At 42.5% G+C, this 23,081-nt stretch overlaps 1 protein-coding gene across 5 annotated transcripts in view; it reads right to left on the bottom strand.

Annotated features, from left to right (window-relative positions):
* PDE8A (phosphodiesterase 8A) overlaps positions 1 to 23,081 on the bottom strand; it is a 368,631-nt gene that overhangs the window by 115,667 nt on the left and 229,883 nt on the right. For 4 of the 5 annotated variants that reach the window (XM_068275373.1, XM_068275372.1, XM_068275370.1 and 1 more), the window contains exon 2: positions 9,444 to 9,500. In XM_068275373.1, coding sequence (XP_068131474.1) covers positions 9,444 to 9,500 — 57 coding nt within the window. Of the gene's footprint in view, positions 1 to 9,443; positions 9,501 to 21,826; positions 21,848 to 23,081 lie in introns of those variants that run through there. The other variant, XM_068275375.1, reaches the window with a different exon arrangement.

Raw genomic sequence — 23,081 nt, forward strand, 5'->3', positions numbered from 1 at the left:
CTCAGCCTGGCTCAGTCTCTACTGCAATAGTATTTCCAACAAAATTGGAAAATTGGCATCTAACCGATCATATACAATAACATTTGTAAAGCACATAGGACTCAAAGCGCATAGATATGTCTCAGATCAATACAGGGTTGCAGGCTGGACTGTGTTACAGAGGAAATAATGTTCTCAAATACCAGACCAAACAGGTGGCTTTTCAGTTTCAACTTAACGTATATACTCGCAAGCAAGCCGAATTTTTTACCCCCCAAAAGTGGCCCAAAAGTTGGGGGGTCGGCTTGCTTGCGAGTCATGTGTCTCTGCCCCCCGCTCCTAGTATGGGTAGGTGGGTGGGTAGGTAGTGCCCCTCCCCGCTCCCCCCGCGGCCGCCGCTGCTATTACCTTAGCTGGCGCCGCTTCCTCTATCCCAGTCCTGCTCATACGGTAACTAATTCACAGCAGCGCGCCCCACGGCGGCTGCTGTGATGAGGGAGGAAACCATAGAGAGCGGTTCCCATAGTAACAGCGATACATATCACCGCTACAGGAAGCCGCTCTCTATGGTTTCCTCCCTCATCACAGCGGCCGCCGTGGGGCGTGCTGCTGTGAATTAGTTACCGTACGAGCAGGACTGGGATAGAGGAAGCGGCGCCGGCTAAGGTAATAGCAGTGGTGGCCACGGGGGAGCGGGGAGGGGCACTTCCTACCCACCCACCCATACTGGGACTATACTAGCCATACTGGGCACTATGTTAGCTATATTGGGGCACTATACTAGCTATACTGGGGCGCTACCTACCCATACTGGGCACTATACTAGCCATACTGGGCACTATACTAGCTATACTGGGTACTTTACTAGCTATACTGGGGGACTACCTACCCATACTGGGCACTTTACTAGCTATGCTGGGACACACTGGGGGGATCACACGGCCAGCATTTCCTACCCCCGGCTTATATGGGGGTCAATCATTTTTTCCTGGTTTTTCAGGTAGAAGTTGGGGGGTCGGCTTGCTTGCGAGTCTATACGGTGAATGCTTCCAGGGATGGAGATATGCTGATTGGGTGTGGCAGGGAGTTCTAAAGTGTAGGGGCATATGACAGAAGGCTCTGTCTCCAAAGATTTTGAGGTGGACTCTGGGTACACACGGTGCGTTCCCGCATCGAATGCGCCGCTCGATTCCCATCGATTCGATTATTTCCAAGCATTTCCGTGTGCATTTCGATGATTTTTAGGTCGAATGCCATGTCAAGTATGGCAAATCGACCTAACAATCCATCGAAACGCGAATCGGACATGTCGGAAATAAACGAATCGATGGGAATCGAGTGCGGGAACGCACCATGTGTACCCAGCATAAGGGTGACCAAGTTGTTAGATCTTTTTGATCTAAGATTGTGGGGGTTGTGATGCAGTTGTAACAAATCCTTCAGGTATCCAGAGCCCAGATTGTGCAAGGATTTAAATGACAATAAGCCAATTTTATCGGTAGCCAGTGGAGTGAGCGAAGAGTTGGTGCTATATGGTAATGGCAGGGTTGGCTTGTTAACAACCGTGCAATAGCATTCTGTACTAATTGCAGGCGGTGTAGGTCTTTGTTTAGAAGGCCTATATAGAGAACATTGCAGTAGTCCAGCTGTGATGTTATGAAGGCATGAACAACTCAGGTGCAACTCCACTCAATACAAGTCAGCAGAAAGTCCTCTAGTTTTATGTCTGCATTTTCGTACTTACTCCGAGTGTAGTTTCTTCTTTTATTATTATTATTATTATTTATAAAGCGGCAACATCTTTCGCAGCACTGAATAGACTACATACTGTAGTCTTGTCACTTGCCTAACTGTCCCTCAGAGGGGCTCGCTAATTCCTACCATAGTCTAGGGTCAATTTTAAGTGGAAGCCAATTATGTTTTGGGATGTGGGAGGAAACTTGAGTTCCTGGAGGAAACCCACACAGCCACAAGGAGATCATATAAACTCTGTGCAGATAGTGCCCTATCTAGGATATGAACCAGCGCTTCAAGGTAAGAGCGTTATCCACTATGCCACCATGCTGTCCTTCGAGTCGCTTATATACATAATTACAGACTGAATAAGACTGAAAAAAGGGCAGCAATCAAAGAGGGATTCCAAAGCACCGCAATGACTGAGGATCTTCTATAAGAGAAGCTTTGTTGAGGTCACGTGACATAAATTTTCAGTCACAAACACTGCATTTACCTTAAGCTGAGAAAAGGGGAGCAAAGGTTAAAAAAACTTTGGGAAACTGTACATGCTCATAATAAAATGCCTTCTGAAGACTAATTTTCTCATGCACAGATCAGACATTTACTAAATGTAAAAATGGTTTATGGCATATAAGATGAGTTATGGATGTGCTGTGCGTACATCAATCTTCCCATTCAGAGCTATTCTTGTCCATAATCCATTCTCAAGCTACTTCTGAGTTTATTCCTAGCCTTCCTATTTCATTCACACTGTTTCCACCAAGGCTGCCAAACATCTCCTTGTCTTTATATATTGTCTGAGTCCTCCTAAGCTTCCCAGTGTCATTCAGTGACCTCTTGTTCCATCTTGTCCCCAAACATGACGTACACCCACTCCCATTCCACCACAATTTATCTGTTTCCAGCTGAACTACGCTGTGGCATTTAAAATAAATATTTATAGACTAACAGATCAGTGCTAATACATACTGCATTTTATAGGGATATTGGAGATTATGTATGACAACTATATAGAATAAATTTGGAGTGCCCAGCTGTCATTTTTCTAGAGCTGATTATGAGAGCCAATTAAAAACAGGCTTAAGTTATTGTTCTAGTTCCCAATACAGCCAGTGTGAGCCTTCACACATTGTTGACAATACGTTCTGGACAGTGTAGATTAGAAAGTCTGCTTGAAGTCCACCCAAGGAATATTAAGTGAGCTCATGAAGACACATTTACTATACAGAGGTTATTAAACAGAGGGTGAACTATTATTTGTTCCAGAGTTACAGTATGTGCAATGTGATGTGAGAATAATAATGAATGTTTGTATTGTTGCTAGAGGAATCAGGAGGAAGTCTTCCGGAGCTGAGAGGAAGTCTTCCGGAGCCGGGAAGGAATTTCTCTTATTTGACCCCCAACAAAGTTTCCTTACTGGCATTTTCGTAATGCTGCTATAAAAATGAGGAGGAAGTCCCCCAGAGTTCGGAAGGAATCTCTCTTATTTGACCCCCTCCCAAGTCTCCTTACAGATTCTTTGATCTGAATATTGCCTTTACCATAAAAACAAGGAAACCCATGAGATCACAACACTTTACTTTTCCTTTCACTTTGCCCAATTGCATTTACTAATATTTCTCAAAACAATAAAGGAAACATGCACTGAATAAAATATGGAGGCTCTTATCTGTATTCCCTTTAATTCAAATGTTCCCTGCCTAGTGGCTATAATAATCATTTGCCTCCGATATTTATAAAGGCTCTCATCTATTCGATAAGAGCCTTTATAAATATCGAGTCCCAGCCAGTTCAACTTCTGCAAGGAGTTTGTATGTTCTCCCCATGTCTGCGTGGGTTTCCCCCGGGTACTCAGTTTTCTTCCCACACCCCCAAAAACATACAGATAGGTTAATTGGCTTCCCCCAAAATTGGCCTACGATACATACACTACACTACACTAGACATATGACTATGGTAGGGATTAGATTGTGAGCCCCTTTGAGGGACAGTTAGTGACAAGACAATATATTCTTTACAGTGCTGTGGAAGATGTCGGCGCTATATAAATACTAAATAATAATAATAATAATAATAATCTATTCCCTTCAAATAAAATGTTCCCTGAAAGGTTGCTATGCAGATCCTCTGCCTCTGATATCTTGTTAAGATGCCCATACACAGATATCTCCGACAGGTTCAATCACTTTCATCAAATCTGCCACTGACCCCCAGCACATTTGATTAATAAACTTTGGATCAATTTCAGACACTTTATCAAATAGAACATAAGGATTTGTACTTCCCCTGGGTTTACTCCAGCCCCTGTTGGCCATGGGCTCCCTGATGTCTCTCTGGCCTAGTCCATTTGTCCGCAGTCAGCCCCAGTAGTCGGGGAAAACTGCACATGCACGTCCCTGGCCACTGCCCCCTTTGATCAAGCTTCATATGCACAGTAGTCTCTGACTGGCTCACTTGGGGACTTTACCGGGGGGAAGGGGAAAACACAGCAGAGTAACATATGGGACTGGACAGACGCAAAGGGAACCCACAGCCCACAGGAGGAAGCCCCAGGTAAGTACAAATCCTTATGTTCTATTTGTATCAGGTTACCTTTAAAAGATGTGCTGCCATTCCTCTGGAATGGCTGGATAGTGCACTGCTTAAAGAGACACTGAAGCAAAAAAAAAATTATGATATTATGATTTGTATGTGTAGTACAGCTAAGAAATAAAACATTAAGATCAGATATATCAGTCTAATGGTTTCCAGTACAGGAAGATTTAAGAAACTTCAGTTGTTATCTCTATACAAAAAAGCCATTAAGCTCTACGACTTTCAAAGTCGTAGAGAGGGCTGTTCTCTGACTTTTATTATCCCAACTGTTAGTTAATTTTTTACTTTTCCTCTGCCAGAGGAAAGGTCATTAGTTCACAGAATGCTCTGAAAGAATCATTTTGAATGCTGAGTGTTGTGTAATCTGCACATATTAGAGAATGATGCAATGTTAGAAAAAACACTATGGCCTCGATTCATCAACACTTAGCAAATTTGTTAACAACAGTTTGGTAAAATACCGAATTTGTTAACTTAATTTCAGGATTCATCAAAGTTATCTACAGCTGTTAGCGAACATTCGGTAACGATTCGGTAACGATTCGCTAAAACGGAATAAAGTGCAATTCATGAAAAAGAAAGTGGGCGTGGTTTAGCGTTACATTTAGGATTAGTTATCTCCTTCACTGCTCTGTCGTTATTCCTGTCAGATCATTGCTGACAGAGAAGATGGAGCCATTTGAAGTGGTTATGTATCAGCTGAGAGTAATTCAAAGGCGCAGAAGGGCAAGAATAAGGTCTGCAACCATATAAATTTGTAAGAGAATAGATTTATTTGCTATAACACGACATCTGCATTTCTCTTGAATCATCTTGTAAGAGAACACAGGCAGTGTCAGGGTTAACTAATTTGCTAGCTGCACTATAATGTTTTAGAAAAGGCTCCTATCAAATTGTGGGATTGTCCCAACCACTTTCAGAATCCTGGTCCAGGTGTAAAGCCCTATTCAGAATGTTGCTACATAGTGCTCAAAGGACTGCCTTTTACCCACAATTCCATGGGAATCTTATGGCCTTGTGTTAAAGTACCACTGTAAAATGGAAATATCGACACGTTACCGAATTGTTATCGAATTCACACCGAATGAGGAAAAACCTTGATGAATACAACTAGAAATCGCTAAACTTCGAATTCGGTAATTTAACAAACTGGAAAAAGTTATCTCAAAGAGAATGATGAATCGAGGCCTATATACCTGAAAATAAAAATATGAGAATATTTTCTTTGCTGCTAATCTTCTAGTAATTATTCATAGTACACAACCAATTCATTAGATCATATTTTTTTTCGCTTCAGTGTCTCTTTAAGGGCTCTGCCTCTCACACAGGAGACCTGGGTTCGAATCTCATCTCTTCCTGTTTAGAAAGCAAGCACCTATTCATTAGGAGAACTTGAGCAAAATTCCCTAACACTGCTACTGCCTACTGAACGCGTCCTACCAGCTGCAGCTCAAGTGCTTTGAGTCCGCCAGGAGAAACGCAATAGAAATGTTCGGTGTCTAATCTTATGGTGTACAAATCCCTTAAAAAGAAAAAATAAATAAGCCTTCCTCAGACTCTACAACCTACAGGAATGGAGTCTGAAGAAGGCTTATTAGCTGAAAGGTTACTCTTTTCTTAGCCAATAAATGGTATCATCTTGATTCAAAACTTCTTGCTTTTACTGAAATTAAAAGTCAGCACTGCTTTATAGATATGCTTTGTAAATTATATAGAGCTACAAAGCGTAAGTATGATTTGACGCAAGGTAACAGCATGCTGCGTTAAACACAGAGCAAAGAAAAAGGAAGTGAAGTTGAAGCACAAATGCCGGGCCTGATGCGCATTAAGGTGCATTAACACACATGACTGTTGCCTACCAGGGGCGGACTGACCATTTGGGCACTCGGGCACAGACCGAGGGCTCGTGGTTAGAAGGGGCCCGCCAGAGCACCGTGAGCAGGAGGGGAAGTAGGCAGTGAAAGGGAGCGATTGGCAAGCGGCGGAGAAGGGCGGACATCTCCCCCCCCTTCCCTCACCTTGGGGCTCCCCTTCCTGGCTCTCCTCTCCGGATTAATAATGTCTATTAGTCTCAGCGCAGCGGCTGACAGTGGGCAGGGACTTACAGCTGTTACAGCCACCGGAGGGAGCTTTGATCTGTGTGCTGCTAGTCTGGTCTACTCAAGACTAGACTAGCGGCACACAGATCACAGCTCCCTCCGCCGGCTGGAAGGACAACGGTAAGTCACTGCCCACTGTCAGCCGCTGCGCTGAGACTAATAGACATTATTAATCCGGAGGGAAGAGCCAGGAAGGGGGGCCCCCAAGGTGAGGGAAGGGGGGGGGAGAGATGTCTGCCCTTCTCCGCCGCTTGCCCATAGCTTCCTTTCACTGGCTGCTTCCCCTCCTTGGGACACCTACAGACCTGGCTATACTGGGGGCACCGATAGACCTGGCTATACTGGGAGCACCTATACACCTGGCTATACTGGGTGCACCTATACACCTGACTACATATACTGGGGACACCTATACACCTGGCTACAAATACTGGGGACACCTATACATCTGGCTACATATACTGGGGACACCTATACACCTGGCTACATATACTGGGAACACCTATACACTTGGCTACATATACTGGGGACACCTATACACCTGGCTACAAATACTGGGATCACCTATACATCTGGCTACATATACTGGGGACACCTATACACCTGGCTACATATACTGGGGACACCTACAGACCTGGCTATACTGGGGACACCTATAGATCTGGCTATACTGGGGGAACCTATACACCTGACTACATATACTGGGAACACCTATACACCTGGCTACATATACTGGGGAGACCAATAGACCTGGCTACAAATACTGGGAACACCTATACACCTGGCTAAATTTACTGGGGAGACCAATAGACCTGACTATCTATACTGGAGACACCTGTAGACCTGGCTATCTATACTGGGGACACCCATAGTCCTGGCTACCTATTCTGGGGACACCCATACATCTGGCTACTTATCCTGAGGACACCTATAAACCTGGATACCTGGACAGGCAACACGTATAGGCCTGGTTACTTCCACTGGGGATACCTTTTGACCTGGTTACCTATACTGGGGGCACCTATTTTGGGGGAACTGCTGCCAGATTAAGTGTATTTTTGGGGAACCGCTGCCAGATTGTGTATGTTGGGGGAAACGCTGCTTCCAGATTATGTGTATTTTGGGGGAACCACTGCTGCCAGATTACATGTATTTTGGGTGATCCGCTGCCAGATTACACATATTTTGGGTAACCGCTGCCAAATTATGTGTATTTGGGGGAACAGCTGCTGCCAGATTAAGTCTATATTGGGGGAATGACTGCAATATTATCTGTATTTTGGAGGAACCGCTGCCATATTGCATGGATTTTTGGTGAAATGCTGTCAAATTACACGTCTTTTGGGGGGAAACACTATGGTAGAGTTCAAAGTTCCCCGGCAGACCCTTTACACTACTGCTAAGGTCATGTATATTTTGCCCCACCCATGACCACGCCCACATTCTGTTGCACGACCATACCCATTTTTCAGCGTGCCACGCAGGTTTTTTTTTGTCAATGTGAGATATCTGTTGGCAGTTAATTATTATATCTTACTCTGTAAAAAAGAACATGGAATGTGGCCAAACACTGGTATGGGGCCCCCTAATCTCCTATTGCCCAGGGGCCCCATGAGTTGTCAGTCAGCCCGTGTTGCCTACTCATTGACAGTTTGGGGCTTAGTGCTGAAAAGCCGTGTTGCTGTGCTACCGCCGAGTTGCTGTTGCTATGGAGGAGGGATGACAGCACAGCACACAACAGGGCAGCTTCTGGAAGAGGTGGAACAATGTGCTTACCCTAGAGGATTCAGTACCTTGGATCTTTCAGTAATACATCAGGGTGATTGTACACAAGCCACACTCTCAGCAGAGAAACCATTCAAAAGTCATTAGTAATTTTGATGCCATCTAGGCAAGTGCTATTGCCAAAGCACTCAAACACGGTCCCATGGAGCTTAACATGTTGACTAATGACCAAGAACCATATATCAGTGGGCTGGGCCAGAGAAAACTTCCTCTTGTGTAGTATGAATAGGTAGAGGGAGGTGAAAGAAGGTGAAATAAGTTGTTTTATGTGTTTGTACTGCACATGTCAGTCTATATGGGATGGAACAGAATGTTACCATTTTCCACCTACAGCAGCGATGAGGAGATGAACAGAGAACTATTGTCAAGAATGGAAAATGGAGGTGGGAACTAGCTCTGCAGCTACTCCCATAAGGTTCGTCATGAACAAGACTACCTTCTGTCACATGTTGGCTTGTGCTCTATAATTCCCTATAAACTAAACAAGCCACACCCACCGCTTCTCCAGAGTGCCTTGGCGCTTGCAAGGGATTGTGGGATTTCAGTCTGGGCAGGTGAAAAAGGTGTTACTAGCTATAGATTTCAGAGGCAGAGTTTTCACAATCTGAGAGCTGCAGTGCAGATACAGATCAGTTGCCTGTGTAATGGAGGAGATAAGAGTGGAGTTTTCACAGAATATGCAGATTAGCATGCCTAGATACAGATAAGCTTGCCTGTGTGTGTGATTGTGTAATAGTGACAAGCAGAAAACATGTCTGCTCCCATTGTATCACAGGAAAAAATATTAATATACTGTTGAAGCGGTTTGAAGATAGATTTGCTGTGTAAACTATCTAAACTTTAGATAAGATATATAGACAAGTCACTTGTTATATTTAGTTTTTCATCTCGGATCCGCTTTAAGGACCATTGGAGAAACAGGAGGTGATTCAGGCTTAGATAGGTATGTCTGCCTATCTAGATCTATTATCAGTGATTACCATCCGTATCCATTTTTACTTTAGTTTTTAGGACTCTGCTTGGGTGTAAAGGCATTTTGATGAAAAAATCATATTCTAAAGCCTTACCTATGGAGCAATACAAGCCATTTTCAAGCACACAAAAAGCACACTGCAAATAAAAACACATTATTTATGATAGCTGACCCTAGCACTAAGTAGTGTGGGTAAATGGAGATTTGCAGACTAGCAGAAATCTCTACTCAGCACCCGTACACAAAGACCTCCCCATGGAATTGCACAGCTTTACCTGAAGTTGATCTTGGTGGAGTCTCATTGGACCAAACTGCACTTCTGTTACAGCTGCCTATGAAAAAAAAATAACAGATAATTACATTTTATATCCTAAAACCTTAAAAATGAAAAATACAGATTACAAAATATAAACCTTAAACCATAGACTGTTAAATGATCAAGCCACAATAAAGCAGCTTCTAAATTTGAAGTTCAGGCTAACTTGTAGTTTTGAGAAGTTGTTTTCTATGTACTTCCATTAGTGAGTTCTGCAGTTATTAACTATTAATGATAAAAAACATTTTGTTTGGATACAGTAAGTGAAAATGTGGATGGCTGCTAAGTTTTATAGGAGCCTGCAAAAACCACCAACACATTAAGAACCATTTGTGAGTGAACAAATGACTCATATCATACTGAGCTCAGGGTCTAGGACGCCAGAAATCATTTACAACCTCAATCAGAAGAAACTGGATGATCAGTGCAGCAAACATCATCCTACTAAAAAAGTAATGCATGTGATAGCAATGAAAATAGCAAGTGGAAAACAGCAACACATCAAAGCCAGTTAGATACAGCTTACAGCTGAAGTAAAACATTAATTTTGACTGGCTTGCAAGGGTGGCTATCCCGTCTTCTAAATAAATGAATGTACTTCTCTACGAAACTAAAACGTTTATTCTGAAGAAATGTTTTCCCCTCACATTAAAGTAACAATAGATGCAGTGCAATAGCTACAGGACAAAGGGCCCCAGGGTGGGCTTTGACCCTCTCCCTCGTCCTGTTGGTGCCCATTATAGTGCTGCCCTCTGTTGCTCCTTTGTAGTGTCTCCATAGCCCCTCATACTGCCCCTGGTAGTGTTCTCCATCATCACCAAATGGACACCAAATTCAAGTGCTCCAGTTAATAATAAGAAAATTGAAATCTTAGCAGCTGAGGGCTGGTAGCCTCTATATTTCATATATTGTAAGCTCTCTTTATGACTTCACATAGCATTTACCATCATAGCATGGTAGTTCATCATCACCGAATGAACACCAACTTCAAATGCCCTAGTTAATAAGAACGTTGAAATCTTAGAAGCTGAGGGCTGGTACAGAGGTAATTCATATACTGTAAGCTCTCTTTATGACTTAACATGGCATTCACAGACTACCTTGGCAAACTAAATCTAGCCACTCAAATATAACAATAGCTCTATAAAGACTTAATGGTTGAAATGATCACAATTATTGTGTACTGTATTTATATACTTTTCACATCTTCTACAGCACTCTGCAGAGTACATAACTAAGTCCCTAACTGTCCTTCAGAGTAAGGCCAATTTTTGGGGGGTACCAATTAACTCAGGATGTGTTAGGTACATGAGAGAACACCACAATGCCCAGAAATACTGACTTATGAAATAGCTCTTTAGTTCTTTGATGTCAGTAAAGAGGGAGTTCACTTTATAGCATTAAGTAAATAACCGGAAACCACCCACCTCCTCACTATACTGAAAGAGATTAATACTTTGTGGCCAGCACTGCAGCTGTAGTTCTTTCTTGCTTAATGTTTAATACCTTAGTATGTGGGTTGTTCTTACAGCCACTGTTTTTGCAATTCTTCATATTTGATTCAATAAAGCCATTTTGATTCTACCGACATTGTGCGGAACGCACTCTCTACAGTACTGGACTTTGGGTCGGAGCAGCCCGTTTTCCTGCACTGTCGGCAGTCGGAGGTTGTGAGCGGAGTTCCACCTACACCCACTCTTCTTAATAAACCATTAAACCTTTCAACAGTGTTTATAAAAAAAAACATGTATATCTCTAATTAACTTGTCCTGACTGTCATAAGAAACCATCTCACTGCACCTTTATTTAACCTTTTTATAGTAGCACTGGGCAGTTGTCAGAAGTAAACATTATTGAGGAATAGGAGATTAAGACTGCTCCGCTGTGGTGTTGCAGTACTGGGCATAAAGGGTTAGCCTCTTAGAAGTAGGTAGGTTGAGGTTAGGTGTTATGTGAACCCAGATAGTAATGGAGCAGAGTACCAGAGACATTTCATTCTGACAGATATACCGAAAGCCAGCCATACATCATACATCGCCAAGAACCAACATTGCGGTTCTGTATTTTGATTGTAAACCTAAAACGCTACTACAATTTTTTTTCCAATTTAAGGTTTTGTCGAATCAAATGCCTAATTAGGCAAAAAGTGAAAATGTATAAAGTATGGCCAGCTTAGGCTGTTTAAAATAGTTGGGAATCTCTGTGCACTAGGCTGACACCCCCCATCTCTGACATGTTATAAGTATTCCTGCACTGGGGTTGGGGCTGCATGGTGGCACAGTGGTCAGCAGTCTCGCCTTGCAGCTCTAGGTTTGCATCCCAGCCAGGCACTATATGCACAGAATGTGTATGTCCTCCCTGTGTCTACGTGGGTTTCTTCCAAGCACTCTAGTTTCCTCCCACATCCTAAAAACATACAGATAAGTTAAATGGCCTCCCCCTTAAATTGGCCCTTGACTATGATACATTCACTACACGATACTGTATATACATAGACATATGACTATGATAGGGATTAACACACATTCACAAAATCTGATTTCATAGAAAATATATACACAATTATTGATCCTTACACTTTGAGAAGAAGATATGTACGTTTAAAACATAACTTTAAATGTTTCTAATAAAAACTTGTTTTCATCAAGACTCATTTATAAAAAGAATGGTAAGTATATGACTCCGCTAGATATGCAGATCTATATAGTTTAAACACATAGGCTATCATTCATAAAGTGTTCCCGCATGCGAAAATGCTAAAAACAGCTGACTTTACCGACCACTGAGCAAAATGTGTATTCATAAAGGCTGTTTCCGCATGCGAAGCTGACTTTCCCGAGCAGAGCGATAAACTACCGCATTGTGCGGTGATTCTATGCGGAAATGTAACAAAATGTAAATTCATAAAAAGTTACGCAAGCGGTATGCGGACGGGGATTACCGCTCCCCTGGATGTAGCGATAAGCATGCGGAATACATGTAAGTGAATGGGACAGACCTCCCAAGCAGCAGCAGACAGAGCACCGCATGGAGGGACTCGGCCAGCTTCTCCTGTTTCCGCATGCCTACCGACAGCCTGTTCCAGAAAAACTCCACACTTGTACCGCAACAGGCAACATTTTTATGAATGACCACCCAGAAGTGTAAAATACTGACAGCGGTGTTTTCCCGCAGGAACTTTTGTTACTGACAACACTTTCATGAATGATAGCCATAAACCTCGACTAGTAAACTGATTGCTCTCTAATTCATAAAAAAAAACCCCACCAAACCAACATGTTTCAACCCCTAAAGTGGGGCCGTCATCAGGGAAAAGTGCTACGTGCTAGGGTGCCAAGTGCCAAAATATAATATTAGCAATCACATCATATAGAAAACAAAAAAAATGAGAGCATCTGCTCTCCAGCGAAGTCAGCTATCAACTGACCTCTTTTCTGAACAGTCCTTATATACACTATCTGGGTAGGATGGGAGCGATTGATCTGTACAGCCCACCTTTCCGTTCTTACCATCCTATATAATAATATCCAAGTGTCTCTGCATCCCATGTCCCTGTGTGTGTGTTTTTTCGTACTGTGCATGTGCAGGGAGGGATGCAAAGACACTGAATGGGAGAATGGGCGGGCGTGTGTGCGGGTGCGCGCGCAGGACGTGCATGGCGAGTGCGCACAGGCGTGCGTTGACAAACCTAGCCTGTTTTTAAAACGGGCTAAGGTGAGTAGTTGGTCAATAATCCTTTCAATCACCAAATTCAGATAGTCCATGGCTGTTGTATCTTACTCCGTATAGTTTAAAACATACTTACTGGGCCTTTGCCCGTTACTGTGGTCAATTCATATAATGCCTCTAACATCTATTTATCCTTCCCCTTAATTATAGAACATAGAAATAGATGGAACGTATAAAACACCAGACAGACTATTTCCCCATAGGAAAGCATTGACCGCCTCCCATTGGTGGGTTAACTAAGATTAACGGTAAGGATTACATTGTGAGCTCCTCTGAGGGACAGTTAAGTGACAAGACAATATACTCTGTACAGCACTGCAGAAGATATCGGCGCTATATAAAATACTAAGTAATAATAATAATATACTGGCACAGTGTATTAGACAAGTCCCTGATAGATCATAATGCGCATCATAGCTCACACAGTTAATATTATGCATATGTATGACCAATGTTAAAAGAGAATTGTCTACACCGCAGTCTTATTTTCTTACAAAAAAAAAAAAAATACAAAAACCTAAGGGCTCTTTCACATCAGAGCTTGCGTTGGTGAACGCTCAAAGCATGCGTTTTGTTGTATGCCTTTTAATGCGTTTTGATATGCGTTGCACTGCAGTGAGTGTGCGTTTTTAATCCGTTTTCAATCCGTTACTGCACATAGAAAAACGCAGGTAATTTTTTTTTCTTTTAGTTTTCAACTTTCTACATTGTTCCTCTGTTGCATTCTGGGACTGATTGCCTGCGTTAACGGATTGAAAACGCGCATAGTGTGCGTTTTACATTGACTAACATTGTAACGCATAAAGCTAGCGTTGGCTGAAAAACTGCGCCTGGGTGCAGTGTAACGCAACGCACAAAAAGGCTGCGTTATATGTGAAAGCTAAAATGAAAGTCTATGGACTTTCATTTCACCTTGGGTAACGCAAACTTTACCCTTTGCGTTGAAACGCAGAAAATCTGCCCTAATGTGAAAGAGCCCTAACAACTGAAATTTGATTGGTTGCTTTAGGCAACAAAACAGGCATTTCTCATGTCAAACATTTAGATACATTGTATACTCCATATCCTGAACTCTCACATATAAAGGTTTTAGTTTTATACAATGTTAAACTGCACGAGCTGGTCGCATAGGTTATAGTGCTTTGCCATTAGCATGCTAACTGTATCTGAGAGAGACTATCCTTATTTTACCTCTTTGCTTATGGCCCTTGCCTCAGCTAAATGTTTTTGCTAGAATTACTCCTTCCTGTAACATTAACCCAACCTCAGATTACAGTTCCATCTGCATAACTGGCTGTATCAGCTGATAACTGATGTGACCTTCTCAGAGGCCACGATCGTGGAAACACAGGAGGTCATTTACAGGAAGATCCAGTAATCACCAGAATATTCACTAGATTCTGCAGTCTGTGCACCAAATCTGTAACAATGTATTTCTACAGCGCCACTTACAATCATCGTCTGAGTGAAATAAAAGCCAGACAATACTATGCAATTCACAGAGAAGACTAGTGCCATCCAGTATCAGCAAAACTATCCCTTTAAATCGTCTGGAGTGAGGCTTGTTATCATTTCATGCAAAAGATAATACATAACATGTTTCATTTGTGCTTGACCTTGGCTGCGGCAAAGCCCAGAAATGACAATCGGCTTGTTTAGTCTCATTCCGGGATTTACTTCAACTGCAAGTATTCAGCCGCATAAGATTGGACATTTTATGGAAATATGAAACAAAGTTGCTTTGACTTTACAGAAAATAATTTACCAACCAACAAAGAAAGGGATTTATGAAATAATATCTAATACATATATGCTTGGCTGCCAAATGTGAATTTTCCACTAGTTTGCAGCCTGCTGCCCCTGCATTCAGGAAAATTAATGTCATTACAGTAACAATAGGTACTGGCACATGCAGGTAGTTCCAGATTAACGAACAAGATAGGGACTGTAGGTTTGATCTAACCTGAATCCGTTCTTACGTCCCAACACTGCGCCATCTCTGTCCCCTGTATCTCCTCTACGCCCTCCTGTACCTCTAGTGTCCCCCTCTGCTCCCCTACTGCCTCAGCGTCCCTCTCGGTGCCACTTATGCCTCCACCTGTACCACCTCTGCCCCCCCCCCCCTTGTGCCTCGATATGATTGTAATGTGCTAACTTCTCTTACGAAAAAATTCACGTAAAATTTCTCAATTACGATTATACGTAATTGCGATTGGTTTCATGTAATCCATGCACAGTTCTAGAAGGTCCCAGCGCTGGATCATGTTTTTTTTAAGTTGTATAAACTGTGTGCAGAACTCGGAACTCGCTTCAGTATATATAGTATAGTGTACCGCAGCAAAATGTCATTTTACAGAGTTTAAAAAACATTTTTTATTTTAATTTTTTTAAATAATTTCTCAAAAACTACATAGTCTTTTTGAATTATATTTTTTTACTCATTCCCATTTTTGGGACGTTTATATCGGCGGGTCATTCATAAATCTGGGACTAACTGTATTAATATTTAAAGAGAATCTGTATTGTTAAAATCGCACAAAAGTAAACATACCAGTGTGTTAGGGGACATCTCCTATTACCCTCTGTCACAATTTCGCCGCTCCTCGCCACATTAAAAGTGGTTAAAAACAGTTTTAAAAAGTTTGTTTATAAACAAACAAAATGGCCACCAAAACAGGAAGTAGGTTGATGTACAGTATATCCACACATAGAAAATACATCCATACACAAGCAGGCTGTATACACCCTTCCTTTTGAATCTCAAGAGATCATTTGTGTGTTTCTTTCCCCCTGCAGTTCTCATGCACTGAAGTTTCAGGCTGCTCTTTTCTTCCTGCAAACAGCTTTGCCATTGTCTGTAATTCCTCAGTATGTGAAAGCCCAGCCAGCTCAGAGGACGATTTATCCAGCTTGTAAAAGATAAGAGAGAAGAGAGAAGCTGCCCTTATCTAAATAATACACAGGCAGTGTGCATAGAGGGGCCTGGAAGGGGGAGTTCATAGCAGAACCACAACACGGAAGAACTTGGCAGCCTTCCAGACACATGCTGACAAGTCTGACAGGGGTAAGATACATTGATTTATTACAGAGACTGTGATAGTAGAAAGTGCTGCAGTAAGCCAGAACACATTATAATAGCTTTTGGAACTTGTAGGATGATAAAAAACAGGATGCAATTTTTGTTACGGAGTCTCTTTAAAGAACACCTATCCCAAACCTAGGGAATTAAAATTGACCATTTGGTGGAGAAAAGCAAATTCAGATGTGATCTTCAATGGAAAATGAATGTAAAAAATGATCAGTAGATCCAGCGATGCAGACTTTTGATATATCATGCAAAAAAAGAAAAAAAAAATTCAAGTCCAGTTCAAGCCTGGTCCCACCTTCTCCTCCTGAGCCTCAATAACAGCTATTAGGATACTACAGACTGGGATGAGTTCTCTCGTATACAGAAACACACACACACACGCGCATACACACACACACACACACACACACACACACACACACACACACACACACACACACACACACACACACACACACCAAAATAAAGCATTAAAAAAAATCATGATATAAAACAGCATAGGAGACAAGATATGCATAAGATTATCTTCCTCAAAGATGAGCTGACCACTTTTTTTTGGTATATAAATAAAGGCTTATCCGCAAGTATATACAGTAATATGGAGTCCTCTGACTGATGCCCATAAAGGACCCCCGAACTGAGAGGGGTATGGTGGCTGCCATGTTTAATTCCTTCTTAAAGTGTATCTGTGAAAGGCATAAAATCAAAAATCTATTCTTTATTTTTATCTGGTAAACAAGAAAGAAGGATGCTAACCAGGCAATCCAAAAGTTAAAAATCACTCTTACTTTTCTGCTCCATAAAAGATCATTCCCTTGTTTCTCTGGTTCTTATTTGGCACATCTGCCGCACAAAGGAAGTTGCAGGGCATGCTGGGTTTTCCTTTTTTCTTCTTTACTTTCCCCTCAGACATAACTAATGCAGCCTGATTGGCTAAAGCCTCTTTCCCTCCCGTCCCCACACACACACACACACCTCTGTTCCTCTCTGATTGGCCAATATTTCTCATGCTGAGACAATGCACTTTCTACTGCACAGCTGGGTGGGAGTGTCTGAAAAATGGGAAGAGAGCGGTCAAACGTGACGCACAGCGGCACTTCCCTCCTGTGAGAGTACGCAGCGGAATCCCAGAAGCCGTGCCTTGCATGGCTATGAGATTCGCTGCCTCCCACACAAAAAAAATGCTGCAATGTCGGCCAAATCGCTAAGGCAAGCAATTCAGATGGCGGCAGCATTATGCTCTATGGCTCTATGGAGATTCCCCACACGATTTGCTTGCAGGGAAATTCTGTTGATTCGGCCCTTTTTTCGCAGCAGTGAAAACTGGGCCCTGAGGGAGGTGAATGGATCCTATGTTACTCAATAAGGTTCACGTTGCTCCGTTAGAATGAATCTGTTCAGCACATTCAGCGGAACGGACTGCAAGTTTGGTGAAGCTGCGATGATTCTGGAGCAAGGTATTGCTCAGTTTTTACATGGGTCACTTTTTGATTTGTCCAGTGTAAATATTGAATTGTAGTGGACAGTGAGAGAAGTACAGAGGAACCACCTATGCCCACAGTGTTTTAGGGCTCAGACACATTATAAGCACTTTTCTGGGCGCTTTTTTGGCCATCAGAGCTTTCTGAGAGCTTTTTAAAATAAACTTTCCCATTGACTTACATTAAAATTGCGGTACAATCGTGGCAAATTCGCAATCACTATAAAATCACACAATTTTACCGCAAATGTAATATAAGTCAATTGGAGTGTTTTTGTTTTTTAAAAAGCTCTCAGAAAGCTCTGATGGCCAAAAAGCGCTCAGAAAAGTGCTTATAGTATATCTGAGCCCTTACTGCATTAATTGGATTTCTACTGAATTATAACGAAGATTGAGTTGACAGGGTAATAGAAGATCAATCAATACTGCTCAGTTTCTAATTGAGTTAAAATTGATCACTTTTAATATCAAATAGTTAGGGACCCATGTAGGATTAACTTTAACCCTCCTGGCGGTCTATTAAAAACCGCCAGGGGGCAGCGCAGCAGCTTTTTTTCAATCATGTAGCGAGCCCAGGGCATCCCCCACCCGCTTCGATCAGGAAATCCGAACGGGATTTCCCGGAGGGCATCTCCTGTCACCATGGCGACGGGCGGGATGACGTCACCGACGTCGTGGCGTCATTGGGAGTCCCGATCCATCCCTCGATCAGAGTGCACACGCAGCTAGCAAAGTGCTAGCTGCGTGTTGCAAAAAAAAAAAATTATGCAAATAGGCCCAGCAGGGCCTGAGAAAGCCTCCTGCGCGGCTTACCCCGAACTACGTTCGGGGTTACCGCCAGGAAGGTTAATTCTAAATGCAGACAGTGTGAGATTCTTTTGTAAGTAAGCATAAAGGAATATGTGATTCTAACTCAAACATTCGCACAAACTGAAATCAACATTGGCAGAAAAAGTTATCTACTAAAGTGGATTTTTTTTTCTTTCAGATCAACAATCTTTTTTTATTTTCCCATGCTTAGAGAACAGGACATTTGTACAGTTCATGCATGTATATTTCCTGCATCCATGAAATGGTCCTGGTTTGCAAAAGTCCTCCTGAGCTGCAGAGCAGCACGATCGTACAGCAGCTACAAGCCAGTTAATAAAAGCACCACGTGCGACAGAGATTTTTGGTGTGGGAGTTAAACAGTTAATTTAAAATGTAATAATGTGGGTTTATTTTATTAAAAAATGTATGTAGATGTAGTTTTACTATTTGTCCACAAGATTCCAGGAAGCACCGCGGCCTCTGATAAGAAGCCGTCGTTTTTTCTGCCGGGGACTCAGGTCGATGAATGGGAACTATATTTCCATTCATTGATCTCTGAGCTAACGGGGGGCGGCACGGGGGCGCGTGCCCGATCGCGTGCGGGAGTGTGCAGCAGCCCAGCAGCTGCAGCCTGGACATGACAATCATGCCCAGGCAGCAGGAATGGTTAAAGCTGTAGAGCACTAAATTGTAAAAAAAAAAAATAGCCTGGTCACTAGGGGGCACTAGGGGGGTGTAAGCCTATGATCCTGAAGTGGTTAATATTAACATTTGGAAATACAAAAATGCATCAGTTTAAAGGATGGGAATACAGTTTAGAGTCAGTTAAACACATTTTTCAGTAGAAAAATACATATATTTAAATAGATCTGTACATCAGTCTTGAAAGAGGGACAAATGAGGTAGAAAGAGGGACAAATGGGAGAGAAAGAGTCCAAGGGATTTGTTTCCCAAAGAGGGACTGTCCCTCCAAAAGACGGACAGTTGTGAGCTATGCTTTTATAAATGTATAGTAGGTTACAATAATAATAATTCCTATATTTGTATAGCGCTTTTCTCCTGTCGGACTCAAAGCGCTTGCGAGGCAGGCTCTGGGACATGCTCAGCAGACAGTAGCAGAGAAGGAGTCCTTCCCAAGGAATTCTTTAGGTGCTGGCTTACTGAATAGGAAGAGCCGAGATTTTAACCCAGGTCTCCTATGTCTGAGGCAGAGCCCTTAACCAATACACAATTCAGCCAATAAGGGTTGTTGAATGGTCATGGAATGCGCAGTCCCATGCTTGCACTCAAAGTAAGATTTTTTTTTTCTAACAGACTGTCCAAAATAAAAATATAAAACAAAAAAAAAAAACCACCATAGAAGTAAGAACCTGACTGTAACTGCACAAGTGCTAATCTACTAACCTTTTCCTGTGGCCTGATATGACACAGGCGAAGTCTTCTAACCTTTGTCAACTATTACATGAATAATTGTGAATAAAGACCTGGTTTGCACGATCATTCATATTCTACAACCCAGGAGAGCCTTAAGGAGGCTCACTGCACACTATGCTGGGCATGCACGTAATTAAGGCTCTGGGAAATTTGGGCGCAGGGCAAAGCCTAAAAACAGCTAACCCTGTTCCTGCAAAAATCCTGGCGGTGTTATTTACTATTCCCCCTCCAGGCCGCCATGGATTCAGGGGTAAGATGTAATTCTGCTGCCGGCCGAATTATGTTGTTTTTATAGTAATTTAAGCTCTGTCTTATGACGGCGTTCAAATTACTGTCTAAGCGCCGCTATAGCTGTAATTCCCATTATGGCCTATGGCGGCACATGGTGTGCCCAAACGTCCTGCACCGTTTTTGTCTGTCTAGCTATGCTAGACCCAGCCAGAGCAGTAATATGTCCGAACAGTGCAGACACACTGTACAACTCCAGAAGTCATATGTAGCCTTCCATCAGATGAATGGCAAGGTACCGAATGTCTGAAAAAAAACAAAACTGTATGTTGGGATTTGCGTTACATGACCAATGCGGTATGCTCTGGGAAAAGATCACGCAGCAGACCTAGTGTGAACAGAATCGAAACCAGTCCCATGCTTTCAAAATCCTCTGGCACCATTTCATAGGCATTCTGAGAAGGTACATACAGTACATGTTTTCTTTTACAGAAGATGTTAGCATTGTCCATGAACCTTTGTTGTACCATGGAGTTTATCAGCCGTCACAGGCAAGTTCAATCCAGCGTGTGTACATAGCTTTAGTCTGACTACGTCACGGTTTCTCCATAGTGGCCTGCAGAGCAGGATGATCGTACAGCAGCTACAAGCCAGTTAATAAAAGCACCACGTGCGACAGAGATGAAAACAGGAGTAAATGATAATCTCTAAAGTTCGCCGAGTGTCCCTGACCCCCTCCCTCACTGTGAAGCTCTGGAAGAGTAGCAGGTTCCTGTTATCAATGTGACACATTATGTGATTGCTGGTAGTAAACAAAAAACCTCCCCCTCCTGATATCTTCCTCTTATTCTGTTATAGAAGATCTGGTAACCATGGAAACAGAACTCTCCATAGACTCGATTCTCCCTGCAGAGCTCAGCTTCGCCACAAACAAGCCTGGTGCCATGATACTCCAAATGGGATACATACAGTGCGGCATCTTGTCATGTGGTGGCCCAGAACTGGAGATTTCATGCAGAACAAGCAAAATATATCTGTGATGCATCCTTTCATTACCGGTTACCTTTTATTATTTCTAGGCAGCAACTTCTCTCTGTAACGTTGTCCAGTTAGCATCTATGCTGAGACTAAAGGTGGCCACTAATGGTCCAATTTGTAGCGAAAAATCGTTCGAGCGATCAGAAATTCTGATCGGATTGGTTGTAAATAATCTCCTGTGGTGGACACAATAGATTATGAACGAGTGAAAAAAATGTCGTTCGAATGAATTTTCGTCTAACCAAAATTTGGATTTTCTTGTTGGTTGTGAGAGATAGGAAGCAAAAATTGGTTCGTTGATGGTGTAGTGAATGATTTATTACAATATTTCACTTCCGATCAGAATTTCTGATCGCTCGAACGATTTTTCGCTAGAAATTGGACCGTTAATGGCCAGCTTAAGTTTCCATGAAACACATTCATCATTGCCAAATCAGCAATCTGTTGTACAGGCTCTCTATAGTGGTCTATGATAGAAGCTTTGATCAAGAATCACAATCTGTACGGACCTCAGAATAACAGTCACTCACATTACCTACTAAAAAGCAGGCATCCAGCAGCAATGCGGAGTAATGTGTAGAAAGCAGCAATGCCGTGGATAGGCAGCCTCCATCTGCATACATGAATTACTGCTGCTCTAGAAACCAGCAGTCACACGTACAGCGGAGATAGAGTGGGTAACAGAAGGGTGGGAGGGGCCTGACTGCTATCTGATCATCTCTAAAATAAGGAGGCAGAGAGACCCCACCCAGGTGAATTAGAAAAAGGGGTTTTCTCAGCCCCTTGCACATTCACAAAAGGTTAAATACTGAGAATGATCCCTAATCCACCAGCTAGTTTTCAAACACGTAATTTGTGTACGGTGTTTATCTGTATTCTGTTTTGCTGAAGAGCCACTGTCACAATGCTGAATAGAAAGAGTGCTTCTCTGTAGGGAAAGGTATAGGATTTTTTTTTATTTCAAAAGAATAATACTAATACATAAATAGGTTTCTTGTTTTATTATTATTATTATTATTATTATTATGTACATTTATTTAAAGTTGCAGGGATGTTTTATTTAAAAAAAAAAAAACTTTCTTCTTGATATCATACATGGGTATAGTTTTGCCCTATATTGGTTGGTTGGTGATCATGCTAGCCACAGACAGGAGCCTATGAGCCCTTAATGGTTGCCATCAAACACTCAATAAATCTTTGATGTGGCTCTGCAGGACTGCATGTTGTCCATGGGCATGCTTGTGGATTATTTTCATTATAAGGATTGCAACCATACATCCTTAATGCTTAACTCCTACAGATTCTAGCCAACATTTTCAGAAGAACTTTTCCTGTGCACTACAGAGTTTCGAATTAAAATGCACAGGAAACAGAGGAGCAAGGGGCATGAATGGGGTGTGGTTGGGACTAAGGGCTGGTTCAGACGGACGCTTGCGGAGCGTTTACCGCAAGCGTTCGGACCGTCGCGGTAAACGCTCCCATTCAAGTGAATGAGAGCGTTTACACCAAGCTTTTGCGCGCTTTTACCCGAACGCGGCGTTCGGGTCCCGATTTTCGCAAGCGTTCGGGCTGCCCCTGGAAGCAACATGTAGCTTCCAGGGAGCGGCCAACCGCGACGGCTAATGTTCCCCTACGGGAAAAAAAAACCGCAACAGCATCACGACGCGACCGAAGGCTACTGAAAGCCTGACCGCTCAGCCGCCGCAACGCCCCCAGACGCGACGCTACGCAGACGTCCGTCTGAACCAGCCCTAACACTGAAAGACAACTACTACCTGTTAGAAAAAAAA

Source organism: Hyperolius riggenbachi, chromosome 3 (assembly GCF_040937935.1).
Source record: "Hyperolius riggenbachi isolate aHypRig1 chromosome 3, aHypRig1.pri, whole genome shotgun sequence".
NCBI lineage: Eukaryota > Metazoa > Chordata > Amphibia > Anura > Hyperoliidae > Hyperolius > Hyperolius riggenbachi.